Consider the following 27242-nt stretch of genomic DNA (forward strand, 5'->3'; position numbering starts at 1 on the left):
GCGCTTCTCACTTTGATTTTCACAGTGAGAAGACGCCAGCGTCCATAGGAAAGCATTGAGAATGCTTTCCTATGTGACTGGCTGAATGTGCGCGCGGCTCTTGCCGCGCATGCGCTTTCAGCCAGGGACGTCAGAAGAGGGAGGAGAGTCCCAGCGCCGAGGGAGACCGGCGCTGAAAAAAGGTAAGGGATTAATTCCTTCCTCTCCCTTCAGCACCACGGGAGTGGGACCCTGAGGGTGGGGGCACCCTCAGGGCACTATAGTGCCAGGAAAACGAGATTGTTTTCCTGGCACTATAGTGGTCCGTTTCTACCTAGAGTGGAATTCATAAAAGTTCTGCAGGGACAATGGGACAACACTTCTGTGTTTTGTGTGTGTAATATATATATATGTATGTATATTTAAAAAATATTTGTACAAATTTGTGTTTGTGTGTTTGTGTGTGTCTGTGTATATTTATATATGTGGTTAAGGGCAATGGGTATAGTCTCAGAAAATGAATTTTAAAGGCCATTTCTCCAAAGATTAAGTCATAATAAAAGTGAAGCCAATGGAGAAAATGGAGAAGTAGTTAGTGGCACTGACTCTTTGTCATGGGGGTTAGTCACAGTTTTCCAGTTCACTCCATAGAAATTAGCAGACAGTGAGTAATCCCCAGTTTAGATAATGTTTCTACACCAGAAGAACAACATGAGCCAGTAATCCTTACAAAGTATGTGACAGTTTATTAGTAAAAAAGAAAACAGCTATGAGCTATTAAAGTAGTATCAGACTAGACACGTTTCATGCCTACAGGCACTTTTTAAATGGCTTAGTTTTTTACATTTAACAGAGGATGGGTTACATATAGCTGTAATTAGCAGCTTAATGAATGAACGTATTAGTTCAAGTACTGTTTTCAATACGTCCATTAAAATAGTTTCTTCTTTTATGCATCTAGTGTGGAGTAAATGTTCATATATATGTTCCGCCGTCCACTGGTTGAGGTTGATCAGAGTCATTTTCCAGAAACGTTGTTTAGCAAAGTTGCCGCGCTATCCCTTTACAACAGATGTATATATTTTTTACTACTGTCAGCTTTAAATAGAATTGTACATTCTGTAACTGTACATGTATAAGTGGATGTCTCTTATTTTATTTATTTTATTTATCTATTTAAATATTTTAGTCTAAGTGTGCGTCCCTTCAGTTGCATATTGGGATTGCTTGCCTTATATTGCAAGTGGTTATGGTAGTTTTATGTAAAGCCGGTGGCACAAGCAGTATGTCCCCTTATATAAGTGACTTTTATTGAATCAGTATAGGTCTTGAGTAAATGTCTTTTAATAGGTTCTTTTTACTAAATGGAAAATCTGGTAGTTTTCTAAGTAACTAGAATCACCTGAACACCTGTGAAATATCCAATATTGTTTTAGTGAAGTGGTCTAAAGAAATTAAGTGGGCTAAAAGGAGCTAGCACTACACTTTCAACTAAATGTAACCACATTAAAGGCCATTTACAGTACATGTTTTGCTTTCATCTCTTAAATAGCCACAAAAATGTCAAAATATGTTTGTTTTTATAATGTGTCATACTGTAAAGATAGATATCAGCTGAAACCACATCTTAGACCAAGATGCAAACGCAGCATTGCATTCATTACTTGGTAGACATATATTAATTCGATGTGGCCCTTTCACTGGCTACTTTACTGGAACTCAATGCTTTCAATATTTTGCCATGGGCTTTCAGTTCCTGTATCTCCTACAATAATCCTTTAATACCTGTGGCCAATGTGTGATGATAGCAGAAATTTATGCAAAGCCACATTTTATTTTTATTTGCGTGCCAAAACATTTTAGAAAGCAATTCTTTAATTATTATGTTGCAGTGTACACATTGCTTAAGTCCTGCCAAAACTACGTCCAAATAAGTAACCTTTTTTTCTGCGCCTGTGTACTCGTACCTAAATAGGTTTATAACTACATAATTTATACACATCCCAAAATAGATGTCATCCACACAATTTTGTGTTTATCCACGAGTACTGAAGGTGTTGTGTTATAATGCCAATGCATGACCAGCAACAGAATATGGGCTTTGGAAAAATCTTTGTGGTTTATAAACAGGACCTTATGAAGAATATTTATTCCAAGCTAAAGTTATTAGTGCTCATTTATTTAATTTATTTATGGATGCATCTTAGTACTGTATGCAAAATGTTATACCGTAATTATTTATGTTGGAATCCATTTTAATAATTTTCTTTTAAGTGTTTTATACTACAGTAAACTTTTGATTTTACAGTCATCATTTTTATCATTATTATTATTGTTTAAAATAAACGCTTGTGTATATTAAAATCTCTTTATGTATTATTTTAAAATGAATACATATAAGTAGATATTTTAGTTTAGAGGACCACTATAGTCATCAGAGTAATTAAAGCTTAATGTAGTTGTTTTGGCGTCTATATTCTGTGCCTGCGGGCATTTTCATGTACTATACAAAAAACACAATAGGGGTGGTTCTGCTAGGAAAAGAAAGGAGAAAGGCACAACATAGTGCTTAAATGTGTGTTAACAATCAATGTTTGAAATAATTGTCCACTCACACTTTGTATGACAAATTCAAGCATTCAATATAAAGTTTATGGTGTCAATGGATTCTCCTGTTGCTATATAGCCTCAGTATCCTCAGATATATTGGACCATAGATGTTAGAAAAAGAGAGTGCAAAGAACGATGTGCAAATTCCATAAAGTGCATAAAAATAGTTTTAACCACTTACATCTCAGTAAAAACATCATGTGTGGTAATGAATTACCAGTCCATTTTTCATGTACTAAACACTGCCTTTTCAGATGTTTACATTGCTGCCTAGGGACACCTCTAATGGCACTCACTCAGATGGCCACTAAAGGTGTTTCCACAGTCCGTGCTGCACAACATGCAACACTGATGTTCAACGTTTTCACGCTCTGCATGGAGATGCTGAACATTCCACATAGCGAAGCATTGGTTTAATGGATCTCTATGAGGAGATGCTGATTGGCCTGTGTGGTATTTGGCTCTGTCCCCACCCTGCCTCCTTGTCTGAGATCAACAGAATTGACAATCTCAGTCAATCCAATGCTTTCCTATGGGAATGCATTGGCGTGGCTGATATTACCAATTCCAATGATTCAGCCAAGGAGGCGGATCGGGTGTGAGGCTAGCACTGGGATAATGGTGAGTTGCTATCCTATTTAAGGGGCACCAGGGGGGCAAATCACCTACAATAGAAGCTTTTATTGTAAATATAATGCAAAAATTATTATAGTTTTCCTTTAAGGAGCTACAAATATTACCATCTTGATGGCCTATCACAAAGAATCTCCATGGCAATGTATTTATTTACATGTTGACAATTACATCATCTTAACGTGGTACCGATTAAAGATACCACCAGTGCTGAGCAAGAACTAGAGAAGTAATAAGAATTTGTTAGCATTAGGAAATCATTCTGGATCATGAATAAAGATCTGCAGTCTATTATCACAACCAATTATGCACTCATTCTAAGATAGAAAAAAGAAAGAAAACATTGAATACACAGCCAGCACATTTATATGTGAAAAATGTATACCAGAGTTCATTTTAAAGGGAACTAGTATTGCTAGAACAATGCTCAATATATTTAATGCAGCTATTATTTCACCATTTTGAGTATTCAATACAGATAGAATGTTTGTGGAATACCCATAAGACTATAAAAGATATCATAAAACAAAGTAGGGACTGTCCTATTGTAAAGACAGAGTTTAACGAAACTTGACCAAAGATTATGTTTTTGCCACTAAGTTTTATCAAAGTTTTGTCAAACCAGGCTGCTTCTCGCAGATCACTAGACTTGGTCTAGCTATTGTGGTCTCACGAGACACCGGCTTCAGGTTCATATATTTACCGTGCAGTTTAATACCAAGCCTCTGCACCTCAACCGGGGATTTAACCTTTGAGGGTCTTTGCAAAATAAATTCTGTAAATTCCCAATCTAGGGGAAAGGGAGAAAATTTCCCATGTGCCCCTTTATCATGTGTGATTGATTCTTGATTGGTAAAATATGTCATTTGCACATTTATTGATTTGGGGGGAAAAATAATATATATAATATATATATATATATACACACAAAAATAAATATTATATATTTGAGCAGACCTATATGTATGACTAACAAAATTGATAATGGTTTTCCTTTTTATTCATGCAATTTTGATTAGTTCCTTTTTATTGTTTTCGTTGCAAATAGATGACAGTTGGATCAAAAATGATCTCTTTCTTTTTTTTGCTTTGGTTAATTGCTTTTAATTAGGATCTCCAAAAGTCAAAGTCCAAAAGTCAAAGAGAGCTATCAAGCCATGTACCAAATTGGTGAATTTTGTAAATGGCATGAGGTTGCTCTATTACTCGTGTAGAGTGGACCTGCCCCCATCTTGACTTTGATTGGATTCTACCTGATATGGGGATCAGTGTATTATGAAATGGTACATTATACAATATTATGAGAGGGGGGGGTTTAACTACAAATAGGCCAATTACAAGAAAACTTACAGAAACGATCGGTTGAAGAGGACCCTGCTCAAACGAGTTTACAGTCTATAGGAGGTGGGTTATGTGTGAGCTAAACCTTTTTGAGACCTGATTAGGGTATAACCAAAGGCAAACCCAATTGAGTTTTTGTCCTTAGTGTTCTCTAGTTTTTCTTGTTTATCATTTTTCACACAGGGATTTTGGAGACTGAACATAGCTACTGTACATTTTAGACCAGAGGAACCTAAGTGAAACCAAACAACAAATTAGCTTCTTTTCACAGATTTGATTTTGTGGTAATGAAATTAATCTTGTATATTGTGTTTTTTTTGTTTTGTTTAGTTTTTTTCACTATCTGCATTAAGTGACCTGTTAAAGGGACATTCCAAGCTCCTTATCCCCTACAGCCCATTGTAGTGATTATGGTGCCTGGAGTGTCCTGGCATTCTTCAAGGGTAAGTAATGAAACAATTTGCAAATGTAAAACCATTTGCCAGTGTATGGCCTCCCCTTGTCCTCCCACTTATGTGCATGGAAGGTGAAGTGGCCCCAAACCCTTCATCCACTTGGTAGGCTGTCAGGTGGAACTTAAGAAAAAATGGTCCAGAGGGTGTATACGGACATTACGAGGCAAATCTCGCAAGAAACCAACCAATCACTCTGCTTAAACTGCAAATTCAAGAAGGCGTGGCAAATCTAAAGGCCTCCCTTACCTTTAATTTAAGTCTGCATGGAGCCAGGTTGATGTATGTTGTTTTGTACTTTCTCTAAAAAATGCTGGTGTTGTTCACCTAATAGTTAGTCCTTACACCTGTTCTCACAAGCAGAAGAAATTATGACAAAAATACAGGCTTTTTTTAATTCAATGAACCCAAAACACCATAAGGTCAATAGTAAATTGTCCAACGGTATATATAGTTAGCTATGGAGCAATTCAGCTTCAAGTGGAACCTTATATTAATTGGCATCATGGCAATTCTAAGCCAACTAGTAAATATCTTATATTTTTTAAACTATGCCACTTTTTGCAAAGTTGGTTTCTGGTAATACAATATGTATGCCTGTAAGTGGTCTGCTACACAGATTTGTTGTGGTTTTACAAACTAGGTGTCTGTATGTGTTGCTGATTTAACCTCCCATACTTGGTAAAGTATTCTAGTTTTTCATTGGCACTTGTTTCAGTAAAAAAAAAATTAAGGCACACATATTGCATGATTAGCTGCATAGTAAACCATGTTGTAATGCTGACTTTACAATGCATCAACACATTACAGGCAGAAACCTAGTGGCAGGATTCTGCAATACTGATGTCCAATGCAGCACACACAATAAGAAGTAGGAGTCTAGTAACAGAAGATATTCTGATCCTGATCTCATAATGCAAAAACACATGTATGTACATAGTGGGGAATCGTGATGCAGAATTAGAACAGAAACCTATCCCACTTACCCTCCCCCCCCCCCCCCCCCCCCCAAATAATGACAGACAACATAATTTGGATGAAACAGGCCACAGCATTTATTATAACATATAATAAAATACTGCATAACACATCCATAATTTATTTTAAACATTATCTTTCTTAATATAAACAAAATGTCATACATAAATAACCATAACGTAGCATGTTAACATGTAGCTTAACACATAGTGTCATAAAGTATAACCCAAACGTCATTGCCAATATACTGACCATATGCCTATGTACCACATATTCTCACCTCCCCCTCAACCATAAATTCCTTTCCTTCCAATGCTTACCACTAGCCGACCTTTTCTTTGCTTGGTGGGCACGTACAGACAGGTAACCTAAAGTTAACCCTTTAGAGCAGGGGAGGTTGAGACCTGAAACTTGACCACATCATTCCACATATGTACATAACACCCCAAAACTGAATTGGCAAGGACACACCCCCGGCCACAACCCTGGCCTAAAATCAGTGGGGGACCCCACCCAAGCCACACTAGGCCACTGTTCCACCACTTCCTGCAGGGCGAGATTAAAGAGGTCGAGTCCGACCTCCGTCAAGTGCACCCCATCCGCCCCGGAATAAATTAGCAGCCTCCCGCTCAAAAATTCTATGGTGAACCGGAATCCCCCGAACACCCAAAACAAATTTAGAAACCCTCCTGTTCAGTTTGCTACAGCAGCGTTCCATGGCTCCCTAATTACGAGCTCACTGCCAGAAATTACAGGCAATAACCTCAGACCAAACAAGGCATACGTCAGGGAATAAAACAAAAATATGTGCCAGGTCCCGCCTAATGGCAGATACCAAATCCCAGACAGGCACCGACCCCATTCCCCGGTCCTTGTCATTCATTCCCCACAGATGGATGACAAGGACCTGGGGAACCCCCAGGAGGCAAGACAGCTGAACCAATTCGGGGAGGAGCTGCACCCACCTCATGCCTCTGGCACCAAACCACGAACCTCTGCTTCGGAAGGCGTAAAACCCAACAGCTCGCATTGAAGCCGGACAGCCGCATGCCTCAGGGCCCAATAGATATAGGAATGTTCCATAATCAAAACCCTGGGGGGGACCAGTCCTGCGGAGAGAAAATTCAACTCAGGAGACCGGCAGGTCGAACTTAAGAAACATAGAGAACTGACTCCCACCTACCAATTCTCTGAACTACCTGCACCGGCATGCCAAGTCTAGAGGCCTCCGTAGCAGCCCGATACAGAATGAATGCCCCCGTACTCCCTACCATCAATACCCAGGAACTCAAGTCCCAAGTGTAACACCCTAATGAATTGAAAATGGGAGAGAAAGCTTCCGTCATCGTGAATCGAAAGGGGGCCCGGAGATGCCGGGCGGAGGGGACAATACTCACAAAAGGAAAAAGCGGGACAAATTCTGGAACCTTGAACCGCACACAAGTGAACCCACTTACCCTACCCAAAGACATCAGTTTTCGAGCAGCGAATCCTGAATGAAATACGGTCAGCTGTGCAAAGAACATCACCAAAAAGCACCCCCTACCCCACTCGTTGACGACTCGGGCACACCAGCTCCCCCGATTCGCATGGCCCCATGCCAGGGAAAAGGCCAGCTGAAATAGACGGGCCTCAAAAGCAGAATGGCAGACCTTAGGTAAAGACTCACACAAACTATACAAGAGAGCACACAAGACAGGACGCCTCGAGTCCTTGGAAGAAGCCTTAAAACTTTAAGGGCCTGACGAACCACAAATACCTTGGTAGCATCTTCCCATCCTCTGAGTTTTAACAGGAAGCTGAGCCCTGCAAAGCAATAAGAAACCGCAGAGGGGGACAGACCAGTGGACTCCCATGCCCCTAGGAGAAGCAACAGCCAATGTAGGCGAGCGGATGAATCCTAGAAAACCCAGAGGGCATGCTCCCACCCGTCCCATTCACTCCACACCTTACTGTAGTGGGCCCACGTGGCCGTGGAGACTGACCCACGGACGAGCTCCATCAGTCTGCCAAGCCAAGCAAATCGGCCTCCGGAGCCACCGCCCGAAATACTTCCCACTGCGAACAAGAGAGAGCATTGGCCATTACATTGTGAACCCCCGAACATGCTCAGCCCTACAAGACACATTAAGAACCAAACAGTGCAGAACCAACAGTGCAGAACTAAGCGGTCAAGTGATTGATGGCCTGCACCACGCCAAGATTGTAGCAATGGTAAACTACCCGCCTATTCTTGAGTTGGGGACCTCACATCTCTAATGCCACCAGGATGGGGAAGAGCTCCAGAAAAGTCACCGCCGCCTGCCAACAAAACCGTCCTAGCTTGCCGCATCAGTAAACAGATGGAGGTCCGTATTAGAGACCTCCAGGGCCTGCCAATCTGCCGATCTACCACTATAGGAGGCCAAGAAGGAATCCCAGATGGCCTGTCGTCCCGCAGTAACCGAGTAACCTGATAAAGTGCTGAGGGCCGGTGACCCCGGACGTCGCTGCTGCCAGACACCTGTTAAAGACTCGCCCCATGGGCAAAATCAGACAGGTGAGAGACTGCAAGCAGCACAGCTGAATCTTATGTCGCCCCAGAGCCAGCTTCTGACGGAGGTCCTGAACCCTAATCAGGGGCAGCCGACATTCCCCAGCCACGGAATCGATCTCGATACCCAGGAAACTAAGGCACCAAACCGGACCCACGGTCTTGTCATGAGCCAATGGGACACTGAATCGCTGAAACACATCCTTAACAACCCGCAGCAGCAGAGCGCAGATGTGCGAATCCGCCGGTCCCACACACAAGAAGTCATCCAGATAATGCAAAAAGGAGTCGACCCCCGCCTCCCTTCGCACTACCCACTCCAAGAAAGTGCTAAAACACTCAAAATAAAAATAGGATAGGGAGCAACACATAGGGAGGCACATATCCATATAAAACTGACCGTCAAAAGTACAACCCAGGAGGTGATGACCATCCAGGTGTACCGGTAGAAACCAGAAAGCTGATTCCACATCAGCCTTCGCCAGCAAAATCTCAGGGCCTGCCGCCCGGACCATGTGGACCGCCGAAACCCGGCAAACTTCAGCAGAAATGTCATAATTTAACGAACCCCCTGAAGGGTATGACAAATGATGAATCAAAGGAAGGAGGGGACCGGGGGAGGGGGCAGGAACAGAGGGACCGGAGGAGGTAGAAGGGAAACGAGGCCCCCCCTCTCCCAGAGACAAGGGGGGCCCTCCAGAAGGCAAAAGGGGGGACACAGGGGCAAGACCAGGGAAAGGGAGGGAGGGAAGAAACAGAAGAAGAGATAGGGGAGAGAGACCCACAGGAGGCCCCAGACCCATGAGAGGTCCTCCCCCCAATGGCGGTTCCCCGCGTGGCCCTGCAGGGCCTACTCTTCACCGGGCCCCTGTCACAGCCCCGTCGTTGTGCCTGCCGGGGAAGGGGGGTGGACCTGGAAGGCCTCTGGATGGCTTCACGCCTCCTGGGAGGTGCCGACCACCTCATACCGCCTCCGGCCTGAGCCCCATCGCCGGAACTGAAATGTAAAGATTCTGAATGGCTGCTATACTCACCGTTTTGCTACTTTTGGCCCTAAATGTTAAATTCTCTTTAAATTTGTGACAGTTCTCACTAAATAACCCTGAATGTGTGGAACTCACAATGCACCCCACTTACTCAGAGATAGGTGCGCAGCGATACACCCATTAACACATACATTCACCCTCTGATGAGCTAATTTGCAAAACGCGCGTCAGGGTGACTAGGGGTATCTCACCAAAATGAAGCAATCTTAGAACAGTGCTATCAGACAGATATTATTATATTTTTTCGCTGCTAGGGTGACTGGGGGCAAATTATCGGTATCAGATACTCTAAATACTAGAAAAATGCAAATTTTAACGGTATTCACCTACGCTTTATTTCTGTGATTTGGAATTCTCGGAATCACAATAGCTACTGCAGTCAACTACTAAAGACTATCAGAGCACAGCATCGTAGGAGTTAACTTTTGCCAACTAGTTTTTTATCTATCGGTCACTTAACTACTGTTAGATATTGTATGTATATATTTTGATACTGCACCTACTATTTCTTATCATTATTTTAAGATTGGGGTTGTCTGCTTTTCACTAAAAGGTGAGCTTTTGATTGATGGGTTAAGGGGTGCCCTCAAAGGCAGAATAGGGTGAGAAAGTGTATCTCCAACTTTAACCTCTTGTGATTCAATCCTCTGTATATCCCTCCCGGGCACTTACCCCGATCATATTAATTTAGCATTGCAGCATACCCTACCCAATAAAGCTACTAGGTCCACTATTGTCCAACTTACAAACCTGGGCTCCACAACGGTTAGTAGCAATATGTATATCTTGTATATTAGCTACTTTGTCAGCTAACACAGTCATATAGTTACCAATGTTAATCTTGCCGCAATAGCTTTCATTCTACAAAGCCATCTAGTAATACGAGCCGAGTAGCAAATAACCTCTTTTCATACCCTTCCATTTTGTCGCCAGTACTAATTAGGATAATATCCTTAGCATAATATCAGGCCATCCTTCCGTATTAGTCAGCAGAAGAATTCCAAAAATATATATTCCTTGCCCATGTCTGTCGGTGTAGTCGCCAGCATTACTGACTGCATTACCCCTAGTTTAATAATAATATTACACAGAACAACCTAGAGGGTGGAAATCTTTCCCCCATTCATTATTAGGTTCCTATTACCACGTTAGCATGTCAAAGTAATAGTCTATATATCCTAACAGACATGTATACTATACTTGGGATATAGACATTATTGGGCTAACTGTAGCCATTTATTTATATATATTTGTGGTCTGATTGCAGCCGTTCATCTGCATATATTAGTTTTTCATTTATTTTTTGTGTGTCTTTTTTATTTTAATTTTTCACATATAGTCTGACTATAGAGAGTGTTGTCTTTTTGTTCTTTGTCCTATTTGGACTTTTAAAATTATCTATTAAACATTTAGTTTTTAATACTTCTGATTACCCATTAGTTAAGGTTACCCCCTCCATCTCCTTTTGCTCCTTACCCATCCACATACAGAAACAACATTTTGACAGGATTCTGTAATGCTGACATCACAATATAGCACACACAAACAAAAGCAGGATCCTAGCGGCAGGATACAGACATAGTTTGTCACTGATCGGTAATAAGGATTGAGAGACCTTAATAAGCCTGTCTGTTACTGTGGTCTAGGAATGTGTGGAGGTCAGAATATCAGTCATGGCCTGCCACAATGCCTTTAAATGCCTTTTACTTTGAGTTATATTGATACCTACGACCTTTACTTTATTGTTCAAACTCTAAGATACTTTAAAATATTAATTATATTTAATATCCTACAATGAAGTATTCCATCTAGCAGTTCACTAATTGTGGTTGTTTATTTGCAATACAATTATTTTTGCTTGATTGAAAACAAAATTATCTAGACTAGTACTAAAATAGCCAAGATGGTTGCTGGGGTGTATACATCAAAGGCAACAGTTGCATACGTGAGTTAGAATCTTTCTATTTTAGTAATACTTTTCTAAGTTCAGTTAATGATCCTCTTTGGATTATTATCTAGTGAATAAAACTCCATATAGATTTAACAAATGGACACTCCACTGCTCAAATATTTTTTTAAATCACTGTTTAGTAGATATACTTTTATAAAATCCATTAGGAATAGATCTAAAAACTGCTTGTAAAAGCTGCAGATCTCTTTTCTGCAGCCCTTGTCAGCCTTTTTCTTCCTCATTCAGGACTTTCTGTTGCTGTCCAATCATAGACTTCCCAAAGTAGTTCAATGGGAAGTCTTTGCAAGGCAGGTGCTCTAAGCAATTGTCTGCCCTTTGAGTTTAGCTCCACTGAGCTAAGCAAACCAGGAAGTAACAGGGTTGCATGTCTGATTTACAGTCAGGGGTGTAACAAGATTAGTTTATAAAAGTGCCAAATTGTATTGAAATCTGCACTTTTTCTAAAATGGAAAAAGAGATCACACTCATGACACATAAAGCACTTCAGCAAGCTGAAGTACTCTAGGAGTCTGGAGTGTCCCTTTAATGGCTTTCATTTAAACACATAGTTACCATGGCTACCCATACTATTATTTCCTATGTTAAGCAGAGATTTCACTTAAAAATGTCAGTTAAAGGAACACCACAAATACCATAACCAATAAAGCTCACCCCTCGCCCCTGCCCCCATTGTAAGTTTTCAGTTTTTGAATGGTTTGACACCTTACCTGGAGTCCACCATTTGCCAACTCTCTGCCTCCACTATCCTAAGCAGGAGCTTCCGTTAGCTCTTCTGTGCTAAGCCCGGCAATATATGCTTAGGTCATTAGTTGAAAGCATCAGCTGATCATCATCTGCCAATGAGTTAAGCTCTGCACAGAAAACAGTTTGACTACTTACAATAGGGATGGCTCCATGGAATCCCTGGCACCAAAACCACTACAGCTTAGAATGTTCCTTTAAAAATGAAAAATGTTGACTAGTATGGCAATGTAATCATAATGCATCATGGACAATCACAGTCAGAAGTCTAGTGAGATGATTCTATTAAGTTGACATCATAGTCTGACCTCACAATGCAGCACATTAATCCCAGTGGGAGGAGTCAGTAATCCTGTGCAGCACACTTAATCAAAAGTAGGAGCTCTTTTAGCTCAACGAATGAGCCTCTGTGCACAGAGTATGCACCAAAGTAACATTACTCAGTCTGGAACTATAATAATATAATTCCCAGCTGGTCAGTGAAGACTGAAGGAGGTGGAGATGCACATTCAGCAACAAAATAATACATCCCAGCATATACATGTGTGACGAGACCAATCTTGCCATATTGCATTGGAGAAGCCTGGTTGCCCGCCTGTTGCCTCTGAACTATGGCCCCAAGTTAAAAAGCCTTCTTTTCCCCTGCAGAAAAGGCTTGTTCGTGCCTTTCTGCCCGGCGGTCGGTAGATTCAATCTACCGAACAAACAACCGAATGACTGGACCACCTGTATTGGGAGTGTTTCGGCAATTTACCTTCCAGAAGCTGCGGTTAACCGCAGCTTAATTGACATATGCTGGGTGGCCTTTGTTAATTTGCCGAACACGTGGCGGCAGCCATTTTAAAGTCCCGAATGGCCAGCATTGTTCAGCGCCCAAACTATGAAACTGGAAACGGACACTTATTTGCGCGAACACCGCTGAGCCGTCAGCCTCCTTGCTTCTGCATTCGGTCATTTAACCGGATGCCTGTTCATTCGGTAGTTTAACCGCATGAACAGCAATACCCCAGATAGCCATCCCGTGGGGTCTATTCGTATGGAGAACAGACTTTGTGAACACTTTAACTCCACTGCGATTGGACTGTGTGCATAGGATCTGAGCGCTATTCGGTACTTTTGTGCACACAGATCCCAGCTATCTGGGGATGGGTTACATGTATATATTTTATGTGACAAATGTAACATTATGTATTTTATTGTATTTTAGTGTTTTATTGTAACCATGTGTTTAATGGAGTTTTGCCTTTGTCCTTGGAGATAATTGGATTACTTCAGGATAGAGGGGAGGTATTGTAATGTACTGTGGGAGTGTTTTAGCCCTGTATGCCTGTGATTGGTCATTTTACCATTTGTGTCCCAGTCTTCCATCTGGTCCCCTAGGGGAGTGTCCCCCAGGTGGAAGACCTGCATAAATACCGGGCAGGTAGCCCACATTAAACCAGACCACTGCTTGACCCTCAACACGGAGCTCTGTCTCGTCTTTGGGGGGATTTATTGTATGTGGTTAGAGACTGATTGCCAGGAGTGTAAGCCTTTTGGATGCTTTTCCTGTTCGTCTACTAGCAGCTATTCGTGAGGTTCCAGTTCGGGAGTTTGGAGTGCTATTTTGTATGCAGTTCAGGAGTTAGGTGTTCTACAATAGTTGTGCCTGTATCTCTGGAAGGGGAAGATCTCCTAAAGGGCGGTTTAACCCCTTTTATGCCCGGGGTGCCGTTACACAGTGTTTCTTAAAGAAACCAGCACTTACAAGTTCCTTGCACCATGACCATTTCAAAACACTGAAGGGGTCATGGTGCTTGGAGCAACTCTTTAAATAAATACGGTACGTTTTATTTGGAAGCCTAGCTGAGTACACTTCTAAGCAGAGGTGGATCCAGAGCCCAAACTCGGGAGGGCTCCAATAACAGCATGTATGCACATTATTACTTTCATCTGCTTTGCACAATGAAATGTAGTTCATAGGCCTCACTCACCTAAATTTATATTCCAGAAATTATGACTAATTTGTAGAGGAATGATTTTGTCTGCTTGGAACCCATACTACACATGTAATGTCTGCAAATGGTCTGAAAATGACAAGACTTTTCCCTCCTTCCAAACAGAGAGTGAAGCTTCAAAGATTGTCCCCCCTGGGGACGAGGGGGGAGTGAATGTATTCTCCCATATGCCTCTTAGCATTATATTAGCATTGCAGACACTGCTTTATTTTAAAAATATATAAAATAATTGTACTTAAAGTACATGGGCATTATGCTCATATACAGACCTTTTTCTTCTGTTGACATTTTAATTGAACTGCACTGCTAGTGATGTCATCATGCACCTTACATCTATAAGCAAACTATTTCAGCATTTTTATTTATGTATTTTTGTCATACCTGCTGCATGTGAGGAAAATTGTGCATTTACACCAAGCATGTCAAACTCAAAGGCTAAGAGGGTCCAAATAAACATTTGATGTGGGCCGCAAAAAAACAAGAACGTGAGTTTTCATAGAAATGTAGGTTTATTTTGAATAGTACAGTAAAAAAAAAGTTGCCTAACTGACACTGGACGTCCTCACACTTGTAGGGCTTCAAAGTAAACAAAAGAGCGAATTTATTTTAAGGAGACATGCATTTGCTTGTAACCAACATTTCAGTCCAACTACCTTGACATATTAAGAAATTGGTAATGGGACTGAAATGGTGAATGTATGCTGTTGCACAGCTGTAAAAAACAAATTACGTTATCTTGTTTATTTTGAAATTCTATGAGTGTGTTCTTCACTTTGGCTGAGACCATCAAACTTGATGATATCAGCCAATCCAATGCTTTCCAATAAGAAAGCATTGGGAAGCTATTGTGCATGTGTGGCAAAAAGCTACGCGGCCAAAAAGGATCTCCATGGGGAGCGTTCAGCGCCTACATGCAGACCCAATCTAACACACTGCCCCTCCCCCTTTCTAATACACTGCCCACAAATCCCGTACACTGCCTCCCCCTCCTTCCATTGTTATACACTGCCCTCTTTACCCAATCTAATACATTGCCCCTTAATCTAATACACTGCCCCTCCCACCTTTCTAATACACTGCCCACAAATCCAGTACACTGCCTCCCCCTCCTTCCATTGTTATACACTGCCCCCTTTACCCAATCTAATACATTGCCCCTTAATCTAATACACTGTCCCTCCTCCCTCCACTCTAATTGAATAGACTGCCCCCACTACACTTTAATACACTGCCCTCCCTACCCCTAATTTATCTCACTGCCCCCCACCACTCTAATACACTGACCCACTCCCTCCCTCAAATAAATAAATACACCGCCCCCTCCTTCCTTAAAATACATTGCCCCTCCCCCTCCCCCAATTTAATACACTGGCCCCCTGACTTCCCCAAATTAATACAGTGCCCCTTCCATCCCATTAATATACTGCCCCATCCTGATACTGATATTAATACACTGCTCCCTCCCTCCCTCCCTCCCTCCCATTAATACACTGCCACCCCTCCCCAGGTTATTACACTGTCCCTTTCCTCCCATTAATCCACTACCCCCTCCCATTATTACACTGCCCCTATCTCCTATTAATACACTGCCACCCCTCCCCAAGTTAATACACTGTCCCTTTCCTCCCATTAATCCACTACCCCCTCCCATTATTACACTGCCCCTATCTCCTATTAATACACTGCCACCCCTCCCCAAGTTAATACACTGTCCCTTTCCTCCCATTAATCCACTACCCCCTCCCATTATTACACTGCCCCTATCTCCTATTAATACACTGCCACCCCTCCCCAAGTTAATACACTGTCCCTTTCCTCCCATTAATCCACTACCCCTCCCATTATTACACTGCCCCTATCTCCTATTAATACACTGCCACCCCTCCCCAAGTTAATACACTGTCCCTTTCCTCCCATTAATCCACTACCCCCTCCCATTATTACACTGCCCCTATCTCCTATTAATACACTGCCACCCCTCCCCAAGTTAATACACTGTCCCTTTCCTCCCATTAATCCACTACCCCCTCCCATTATTACACTGCCCCTATCTCCTATTAATACACTGCCACCCCTCCCCAAGTTAATACACTGTCCCTTTCCTCCCATTAATCCACTACCCCCTCCCATTATTACACTGCCCCTATCTCCCATTAATACACTGCCACCCCTCCCCAAGTTAATACACTGTCCCTTCCCTCTCTTAAATTAATACACTGCCTCCCTCCCCCCTCTTCTCCTTCCTTATGATTTGCTGTCTGTCCTCCAGCTCCAGACTCTCCTCTGGCACTTGGAGCAGGAGGGAAGGGGGAGTGGCTGCTACCCAAAAAAGCGTTCTGAAGGATTTGTCTGGTTGCTCCAATACCGACAGGATCATGCAGCAGTGTTAATTTTGGCGGCAAATTTCAATTTAGTTTTAGTCATTGTCTTTTGACTAAAAAAGCCATTTTAATGTAAGTCGTATTTTAGTCATCTGTATTGTTTTAGCTTTAGTCTGGTTTTAATTGACTAAATCTCACAAATTTGACTAAAATTGTTAGTCGACAAAATTAACATCTAATTAGCATCTAGTGATGCCCCCGCTCTGTGCTGGCAGGGGGCAGTTTTCTGGTGCCCGTGGACACCAAGAAACTGAAGTGGGATGGATTGTCATTTTTATGTTCGTCTGAATCTATACATAAAATTGCTGCTTTATCATATGTTTATGAGCTAGGTCGGCATCCTATGTTTCAAATAATGTGATGCTAATATTTTTTTAAACAAAAAGTGCTTGGTAATCACAGGGTTAACATCAACTTTCCTTGATGCAACCGTTTTATAGTTTCATTGTTTCTTTGGAAAGCACGTCTGGCCCATACACAATCAAGTGAGCAATAAAAAAAATCACATACGTTCCAGGTTCTCTCCGCCTTCTGGCACCCACAGGGTTAAGGGCACAGTTAGGTTCGTAATAGGTCATTAGTTTTAACACATTTTATGACAGATTGTATACTCTCACTATTTTATTTACATTTTTTTTCCGTTACGTAATAGAATATGCTTGCTCAAATGCTTTCAAGGCCTGAGATAACGGCTTGCAATGTGGAAATACATAACTTAACGGAAATTATATTTTGATTTCAAGCTAAACAAAGTTCATCACATTGAATTGTTTTATGGAAAATTGTGGTTTGGTTTACAGAACATTTTATTTTCATAGAGCCTGCATTTACATCCTGATTACTTAGTAATGACGTACTCAGAATGTATACAAAGAATGGCTCTGTAAAGATGGGCACACTTTGCATCAATAAATTTATCCCCATGGCAAAATAAATACCTCACTAGCCCCTAGGGTAGCTCTAACAAACTCCCCATTTCAAGTGAGTTTGCCACGAGTTCCTGGCCCCCACAAATCCATCCGATCACAGTGCTCTGTGTCATTTTACACAGCGTGGGAAAATTCCAAAGAACTTTCCCACGCTGTGTAAAATGACAGAACACTGTTATTGGATGTATTTCAAGCCATCCAATTACAGTGCTCTGTGTCATTTTGCACAGCGTGGGAAAATTCCAAAGAACTTTCCCACGCTGTGTAAAATGACACAGAGCACTGGGATTGGATGGATTGAAATCCATCCAATCACAGTGCTCTGTGCCATTTTACACAGCATGGAAAAATTCCAAAGAACTTTCCTACGCTGTGTAAAATGACACAGAGCACTGTGATTGGATGGATTTCAAGCCATCCAATCACAGTGCTCTGTGTCATTTTACACAGCGTGGGAAAATTCCAAAGAACTTTCCCACGCTGTGTAAAATGACAGAGCACTGTGATTGGATGGATTTCAAGCCATCCAATCACAGTGCTCTGTGTCATTTTACACAGCGTGGGAAAGTTCTTTGTAATTTTCCCACGCTGTGTAAAATGACAAAGAGCACTCTGATTGGCTTAAACCCACCAATCAGAGTGTTCTTAGCCTAATTGCAGGGCGGGCAAGGCTTTATAAGCCTTCCCCCGCCCTGCGGAGCTCAGTCTGCGTGGAGTCCTCCATGGGTGAAGATGGATTATTTTTTTTACGCTCGGGTTTTTTCTTATTTGTCGGGTTTTTTTTTTGTGCTTGGGTTTTTTATTTTATTTTAAGTTCGACGGGTATAATGGATTTTTATTTGGCCTTGTTTGGGGCTGAAAAATTAAGATTTTAGAAAAGAAGACGTCGAATGGTAAGTTTCATTTTACTTTACAGGGTAGTAATTTTATTCCCCCCTCACTATTTTTTAGGGTGAGGGGGGTAGGTAGGGGCCTTTTTATTTGGGTGGGGGGTTGGGTGACTAGGGGCTTGGGGACCCCTAGTCACCTTTAATGGGGGGGGGGGATTTGACTTAGGGCCCCCACCCGCCGCCAGGGGTGGGGGCCGGAGAGGGGGAGGACAGTAGGTCCCCCCCCCTCATTATCTTTATGGCCCCCACCCGCCGCCCAAGGGTGGGGGCCGGGTGGGGGGAGGACAGTAGGTCTCCACCCCCATTATCATTATGGCCCCCACCCGCCGCCCAGGGGTGGGGGCCAGAGAGGGGGAGGACAGTAGGTCCCCCCCCCTCATTATCATTATGGCCCCCACCCGCCGCCCAGGGGTGGGGGCCGGGTGGGGGGGGAAGACAGTAGGTCCCCCCCCTCATTATCATTATGGCCCCCACCCGCCGCCCAGGGGTGGGGGCTGGGGGGGGAGGACAGTAGGTCCCCCCCAATTTTAATTTATGGCCCCCACCCACCGCGCAGATCATAATTACTGTATAAAGAATGCAACTTATTAAAATTATGTTGGTAGCCTTTCTAAAATGCTGTTCTCATAACTGTGTGTTGTATTTTATTGCTTCATATATTTCCACCAAATCCCAGGCTCAAAAGATGTGTATTAAACAAACACAAGGAAAGAAAAACATTGTAAAATTGGATATTGAACACAATAATTACAAACTTTGTGTCTTTAATTCCAAGTCTTCACCCATATTAGTTAAAGGAACACTATAGTAATAGGAACACAAAGCTGTATTTCTGACGTAGTGTCCCTCTGCTCCCTCCCCCCTGCAATTAAAGGGCTAAAACCCATTTAAACACACACCCTTTTCCAGTGCTGAAGTCCCCCTGCGCTAGCTCCATCTACACCTCATCTGACACCAAGAGAGAACGTAATAAGCATGCAAGCATTAGGCCTTCTCTACAGGAAAGCATTGAAAGTGAGAACATCAAGCATCGATTCACAGAGTTAAAGTGTAAATGCAGTAAGCGCCGAGAGTAGCTTACTAGAGGAAATCTTAACCTTGCAATGTAAACATTGCAAACTGAAATGTTTTAGATTGCAGGGTTAAGGGGGCAGTGACAGTGTATCCAAACCACTTCAACGAGATGATGTGGTCTGGGTGCTTATAGTGTCCCTTTCATTCTTTTTGTTACACTTCTTATTTACAGGTTGGAAATATGGCAGGATACTCTGAGCACCAAAACAGCTTTAGCTTAATGAAGCAGTTTTGGTACATAGATCAAGCCCCTGCAGTATCACTGCTTAGTTCTCTGCCATTTAGAATGGAAATCACTTTGTTCATGCAGTCTTCACCACACCTTGCCTGACAGAGATTCGCACAACCTTCATAAAAAAAAAGGTTTAATTTTAACAGCACAGTGTGTATACTTTAGAAGTTTGTATTTCCTTTGCTATTAGTTGAAATGTAATCGCATACATGAGACTGTTGCAGGAGATAAGAAATTCTAAATAAGACCCACTAAGGGAAGCTAAAGTGTGTAGGGGGGTGTAAATCACAGCCAATGGAGGTGTGGCTATGGCTGCATTAACAAAGTGATTTCACTTCTAAATGGCAGTGAATTGAGCAATGAGACTGCATGGGCATGATCTATATACTAAAACTGCTTTATTAAGTTCAGTTGATTTGATGCTTAGAGTATCCATTTAAAGAATAATAGTCACATTTGCGTTGCAATATGTTCTAATGTAATCATCCCTTGGGATTGTTTGCACAACAGCAAGCAGGAGAGTATTTAATATCTGCCACCACCATTCAGAATAATTAATATTCAAAATGTTTAACGTGTCCTGGTCTACACAATGTCAGACATTTCCAGTTATCCCCCTGTTTATGAAAGTCATGTCAACTCGAGGGGATGAGTCCACATATTCAGAAGGTACTCATTCTTACGGTTTGCTGACAATGCATGAATTTGGAACACACCCATTAAATGAGTAGCAGTGCATGACTAAAGTAGGACCTTGTACACTTGTAACATAAAAGAAAATGTAAACCACATGCTCTTGTTATCTTAAGTAGAACACTGGGAATATCAAATACTTTTCCATAAAGAGGTACAATTCCAAATGCAGGCTATCATGTTTGTTTCCTTGGAAGGCTACTCTATGTTCCATCCTTTGAGGTCAATGAAATAAGAGCCATTGAATTGGCTATCATAACATCTATTAGCTGCTGATTTTCTGAAATCTGAGAATGTGCATTATGGAATTTGAGTTCCTTAAAAAATATATTATTAAGATTCTCCTTCCTTGATATCTATGTAATTATGACACTGGTACCTCAATCCCCAGGCTACTTCATTAAAATCACAGTTAGGGTTGGGAAAGGGCTTTTCCTCTAGTTTGGTGTTCTAAGCTACTCTATCCCTAAGGACAGTGTCTGTACCATGTCTCATTATTTTCTGATATAGATATTTTTTTTTACAGATAATGAAAAACCCATGAAAGTTATTGGCGATGATGACCTCTTGGACCATGATCTTATCAGTGATTTAAGGAAAGAGTATGGAATGACTTACAATGACTTCTTCATGGTATTGACTGATTTAGACATGAAAGTTAAGGTAAGCCATTTACAAATAAGGATAAACTCATGCGTTTTTTGTTTTTCCTATTTTGTTTTTTGTAATGCATGCTGCAGATCAAGATATTTCTATAGAAGAAAATATGACTTTATATAAGAAGCTGGGATTGAAAAAATAGACCACCATCAGGTAGCGAAGTTTAGATGAATAGTTATATCTTCACATTGTAAGAAATGTTATAGGGTTATTGGTATATCAGGAAAACGGATACGGCAGTCAGTAATTTTGAGTTAAAGGAGTACTATAGGGTCAGGAACAAAAACATGTATTCCTGACCCTATAGTGGTAAAACCACTATCTAGCCCCATTGGCCCCCTTTGCCTCCCTAAATGTAGTAAAATCTTACTTGTATTCAAGTATGAAGCTGCTGCCTCTGCCTGTGAACTTCCTCTGACATCATCAGAAGTGGTGGCCTGATCCAATCACAGTGCTTCCCCATAGGAGTGGCTGATACTGACAAGGAGGCAGCTCGGGGGCAGAGTAAGCATGATTCAAACATAGCCCTGGCCAATCAACATCTCGTCATAGAGATGAATTTAATCAATGACTCTCTATGAGGAAAGTTCAGTGTCTGCATGCAGAGGGAAGAGACACTGAATGTTTGCATGCATTTTAGGCAGCCATGACCCAGGGAGGATCGCTAACAGCTATCTGAGGAGTGGCCAGTGAAGTTATCACTTGGCTGCAATGTAAACACTGCATTTTCTCTGAAAAGACTGTGTTTACAGCAAAAAGCCTGAAGGTAATGATTCTACTAACCAGAACAAATTCAGTAAGCTGTAGTTGTTCTGGTGACTATAGTGTCCCTTTAAGAAATAAAGAAGGTACAATTAGCAGTATCATGGCATGGACTACGAAAAAATACACTGGATAAAACGCATTGGAGAAACGTTAGAGGGCTACTCCAATCACCATAAGCACTACAGCCCTTTGTAGTGGTTATTTTGCCAGGAGTACCCTGGCTTGGTTCACTGTAGAAAACTGTTTAGCAATGGTTTGTCCTCTTATCTGGGCCCCTGCAAGGCTCTGAGGCTCCCTGGTGATTTTGTGGTATCTTGTTCACCTGCTTCTGCAGAATTGCACAAGCCGGAAGCTGCGGCAGCCGTCATTTATCACCTGATCGCTTTTAGTCAATGACTGACATTCTGTGCAATGAGGGGTCTAGACCACAAAACAATCCACCAGTGGCTTGAACTGGAGTGAACCATCACTGAAATTAGTCCCAGTCTCAACAGTGCATTGGTCAAGTTGATCAAGTTCAGTATGGTCAGAATAAAATGGAACAAATCCTGTTTCTGATCTGCCACAATCAAAACACCTATTAGTTTGTCTTCTAAAACAAGTACCAAACTCTCCACACTTGGGAGCGAAAACATTTGAAAGAAACAAATATCAGCACAAGTTTTAGCTTTTTCTTAAACTTAATTAATTTGCTGGTAATGCCATTATGTCTCAAGGTAAGCCATTAGGAAGTAGAACTGGATTCCCCGCACCCTCACAGACAAGAAACTTGTTGACTGCAAAATAAAAGGAACTTTGTATCCTAATGCTGTTTCTTTGAGTCTTATGAGAGGCAATGTCTCATTCGGAAACGAGAATCTATTTTAAATAAATGTTTGCATAATTCAAGTTAACCCTCAAAATGGCACTTGTAGCAAATTATGGCAGTGATGCCTGTGTTCATTATGTCTTAGATGTTTTATTATAAGGTTACAACTTGAAAAAGCTTTTGATCATGACCAAAAGGTGCAAGTATGCAGGAAAGAAAGCAATATTCTGGAATCCTGCAGGCAGCAGCTGGAGTTAGCCTTCAAGTTAACATGTTCTCTGTCACAGCATACCTACTGCCTAATAAAAGCCTTACTGTTTGAAATTCCTCAGACTTTAAAGATAAAAAAAATCAATTTGTTGGGTAAGTCAACATTCTTGTCAAAAGGCCAAACCTGCTGGTTATTTGTAAGGTCCAGTCATCTAACCTACATAGAACAGTTACGATATGTTTTGATAAGGCTTTATATAAACAGTCTACTATACAAACTTGTTCCAGATTACATGTAAGAGAAGTGATTTCAATATTTGACATCTAAGGAACATAAAACACAGTGCTTGAAGAAAAGTGGTAAAGCTATTTTTTAAGGGAAATATCTGTGCGTGTCTAAAGTGGGCCTGTCATCCTATAATGTGACACCATTAGGCGGTTGGATAAATTATACCAGTAAAAAAAATGTAGATCAAAACACGTACTTATCTGGATCTACCACTGTCTTCTCCTGGTCGAGGAACTATTCACTTTACTTCTAGCAAAGGTTCCAAACTTTTTGAAGTAGATCTCTTTCACAGATTTTCTAAATCATTGGGCATCCCACATACTATCATGCTACATTTTGTTTCATTCGTAATAATAATACTAATAAGCCTTACTGTACCATTCCTAACCCTAAATGTCACCCATAACCATACTATAAACTTCAACCTAAAATCGATTCCTAATCCTATCCTTAAATATATATATATATATATATATATATATATTTAATTCGTTATTTTTGTTGTGCGTAAGTTTATAACATTCACATGTGAGGTACCCCAAAGGCAATCCTCTAGCGCAATAAAACAGTTGAACACATAGGTACATGGTAAGTCAGGCATATTTTTGTATGGTTAGGAACATAAATCATTCAAGAGGCATATAAGATAGACATGAGCAAAACATAAAACAAAGGTAAAAGCAAATTTGGGCTGTATTTTAAGATGAATGCACGTTTTGACAAATTGCTAGACCCGAGTATATAGTTGTTTATTCTAAGGTTACTATAGATTTGGTAACAGATTATTTGTAGTCGGTATCATCGTGGTAAGTTTGCAGGCGTTATACTAGCTAGGTACAGGATTAGGCAGCGATAATCGCCAAACTATCCTTAAATAATAACCCTAAATGTCACAACACCAATTTCAATTCCAATTCCTAAACCTAAGTACCAACCCTATCATATCACCAATGAATATACAGGTGATACTCGAAAAATTAGAATATTGTGCAAAAATTTATTTATTTCAGTAATGCAACGTAAAAGGGGAAACTAATATATGAGATAGACACATTACATGCAAAGCAAGATAGTTCAAGCCGTGATTTGTCATAAGTGCGATGATTATGGCTTACAGCTCATGAAAACCCCAAATCCACAATCTTAGTAAATTAGAATATTGTGAAAAGATGCAATATTCTAGGCTCACAGTGTCCCACTCTAATCAGCTAAGTAAGCCATGACACCTGCAAAGGGTTTCTGAGCCTTTAAATGGTTTCTCAGTCTGATTCAGTAGAAATCACAATCATGGGGAAGACTGCTGATCTGATAGTTGTGCAGAAAGCCATCATTGACACTCTCCATAAGGAGGGAAAGCCTCAAAAGGTAATTGCAAAGGAAGTTGGATGTTCCCAAAGTGCTGTATCAAAGCACATTAGTAGAAAGTTATGTGGAAGGGAAAAGTGTGGAAGAAAAAGGTGCACAAGCAGCAGGGATGACCGCAGCCTGGAGAGGATTGTCAGGAAAACGCCATTCAAAAGTGTTGGGGACTTTCAGTGAGTGGACTGAGGCTGGAGTCAGTGCATCAAGAGCCACCACACACAGACAGATCCTGGACATGGGCTTCAGATGTCGTATTCCTCTTGTCAAGCCGCTCCTGAACAACAAACAACGTCAGCAGCGTCTTACCTGGGCTAAAGTAAAACAGACCTGGTCTGTTGCTCAGTGGTCCATAGTCCTCTTTTCTGATGAGAGCAACTTTTGCATCTCATTTGGAAACCAAGGACCCAGAGTCTGGAGGACCCTATGAGGAAGAATGGAGAGGCACACACTGCAAGATGCTTGAAGTCCAGTGTGAAGTTTCCACCGTCTGTGTTGATTTGGGGAGCCTTGTCATCTGCTAGTATTCGTCTACTGTGCTTCTTTAAGTCCAGGGTCAACACAGCCGTCTACCAGGAGATTTTGGAGCACTTCATGATTCCACAGACAAGCTTTATGGGGATGCTGACTTCATTTTCCAGCAGGAAACCTGCCCACACTGCCAAAAGCACCAAAGCCTGGTTCAATGACCGTGGGATTACTGTGCTTGATTGGCCAGCAAACTCGCCTGACCTGAACCCCATAGAGAATCTATGGGGCATTGCCAAGAGAAAGATGAGAGACATGAGACCGAACAATGCAGAAGAGCCGAAGGCCGCTATTGAAGCATCCTGGTCTTCCATAACACCTGAGCAGTGCCACAGGCTGATAGCTTCCATGCCACGCCGCATTGAGGCAGTAATTGCTGCAAAAGGGGCCCAAACCAAGTACTGAGTCCATATGCATGCTTATACTTTTCAGAGGTCCGATATTGTTCTATGTACACTCCTTGTTTTACTGATTGCATGTAATATTCTAATTTACTGAGATTGTGGATTTGGGGGTTTCATGAGCTCTAAGCCATAATCATCGCACTTACGACAAATCACGGCTTGAACTATCTTGCTTTGCATGTAATGCTTCTACCTCATGTATTAGTTTCCCCTTTTACGTTGCATTACTGAAATAAATGAACTTTTGCACAATATTCAAATTTTCACCTGTATATTCCTTATTTAAATTCCTACTCTGAAATTAAATATTATCCAAAATGCAAAGTTCAAAGGACAGTATAGTCGCCAAAACAACTTTAGCTTAACCCCTTTTCCGATGAAGGCTTTGGTATGTCGTGCTACAAAAGGGTTTTAATGCCGTCCTCCCCCATCCCAGACACTTAGCCTCCTCCTATTGGAGATTTGCCTGAAAATACAGACAGTACCCCTGCAGCCAATCCAGCCCATCCATATCATGTGATCGCAATGTGACTCAGATCAGCTTGATTGGCGGATTCACTGCAGGGGGGCTGCCTGGGTTGTCAGGCAGATTCCCAATATAGAATTAGTACAATCACTCAATTATGCTAAAATAATAAATCAATATACACTTAGAATGAAATTACATATATATGTGTGTATTGAATTCTATAGTTTTACATATCAGGATATAATAACAATCATTTGTTCCTTATCAGGTTTTAAAATAAGGTAAATACAACCTCAGATGTACAAAAATGTGTGACATATTACACTGTGTCATGATATATTTAACAAAAATAAAGCCAAAATGGAGAAGCCATGTGTGAAAAACAGGTGCAGGAATCCTCATTAATCCCTGGTGGTCCAGTGGTTGAACTTGTGGTCTCCTTCATGGTCTGCAATCTTTTTTCTCTCCCTGTCTTCTGGTGCTTTAACAATGAGTCGGAGTACTGACATGGTAGCCCATGGCAATGCTCTGATTCACTCAGAAGCACTGGATTCCTGCAACCGCTGGAAGTGCAGATCACAGGCTTTCACGTGTGAGATCTTTTAATAGTTCCATCTGGCATATTTGGGCATGGCAACTGCGTGTACCAGGAGAATACAATTCATGTGTCATGCATGGCACATGGATTGCATTCGTTTGGTACACACAGTTCCAAACTTAATAGGCCAAATGGACCCCTCTTCTAGGAATTGTATAAGCCAACATAAGAATAAGTAGGATTATACACTGATCAGCCAAGACATTTAAACCACCTGCCTAAAATCATGTATGCTTCCAAAACAGCTTTAATGCGTCAAGGCATAGACTCCACAAGACCTCTGAACGTGTCCTGTGATGTCTGGCACAATGACTTTAGCAGCAGATCCTTTACGACCTGTAAGTTGTGAGGTGGGGCCTACAAGGAACGGATTTGTTGCTCAGTACATCCCACAGATGCTCAATGGGATTGAGATCTGGAGAATTTGGAGTCCAAGGTGACACCTTGAAATCTATGGCATGTTCCTCAAACCATTCCTGAACTATTTTTGTAGTACGGCAGGGTGCATTATCCTGCTATAAGAGGCCACTACCTTCAGGAAACACCATTGCCATTAAGGGGTTTACATGGTTTGCAATAATCTGTATGTAGATGGAACATGTCAAAGTAACATCCACATAAATTTCCAATATTGACGAGAGCATAACACTGCGTCCGCTGCATCTGCCTTC

At 41.5% G+C, this 27242-nt stretch overlaps 1 protein-coding gene across 2 annotated transcripts in view; it reads left to right on the plus strand.

The window, feature by feature from the left end:
• The window catches only part of CCDC80 (coiled-coil domain containing 80), a 119183-nt gene that overhangs the window by 33587 nt on the left and 58354 nt on the right, over positions 1 to 27242 (plus strand). For both annotated transcript variants that reach the window (XM_063450147.1, XM_063450146.1), the window contains one exon: positions 21008 to 21144. In XM_063450147.1, coding sequence (XP_063306217.1) covers positions 21008 to 21144 — 137 coding nt within the window. The remainder of the gene's footprint in view (positions 1 to 21007; positions 21145 to 27242) is intronic.

This window comes from Pelobates fuscus, chromosome 1 (assembly GCF_036172605.1).
Source record: "Pelobates fuscus isolate aPelFus1 chromosome 1, aPelFus1.pri, whole genome shotgun sequence".
NCBI lineage: Eukaryota > Metazoa > Chordata > Amphibia > Anura > Pelobatidae > Pelobates > Pelobates fuscus.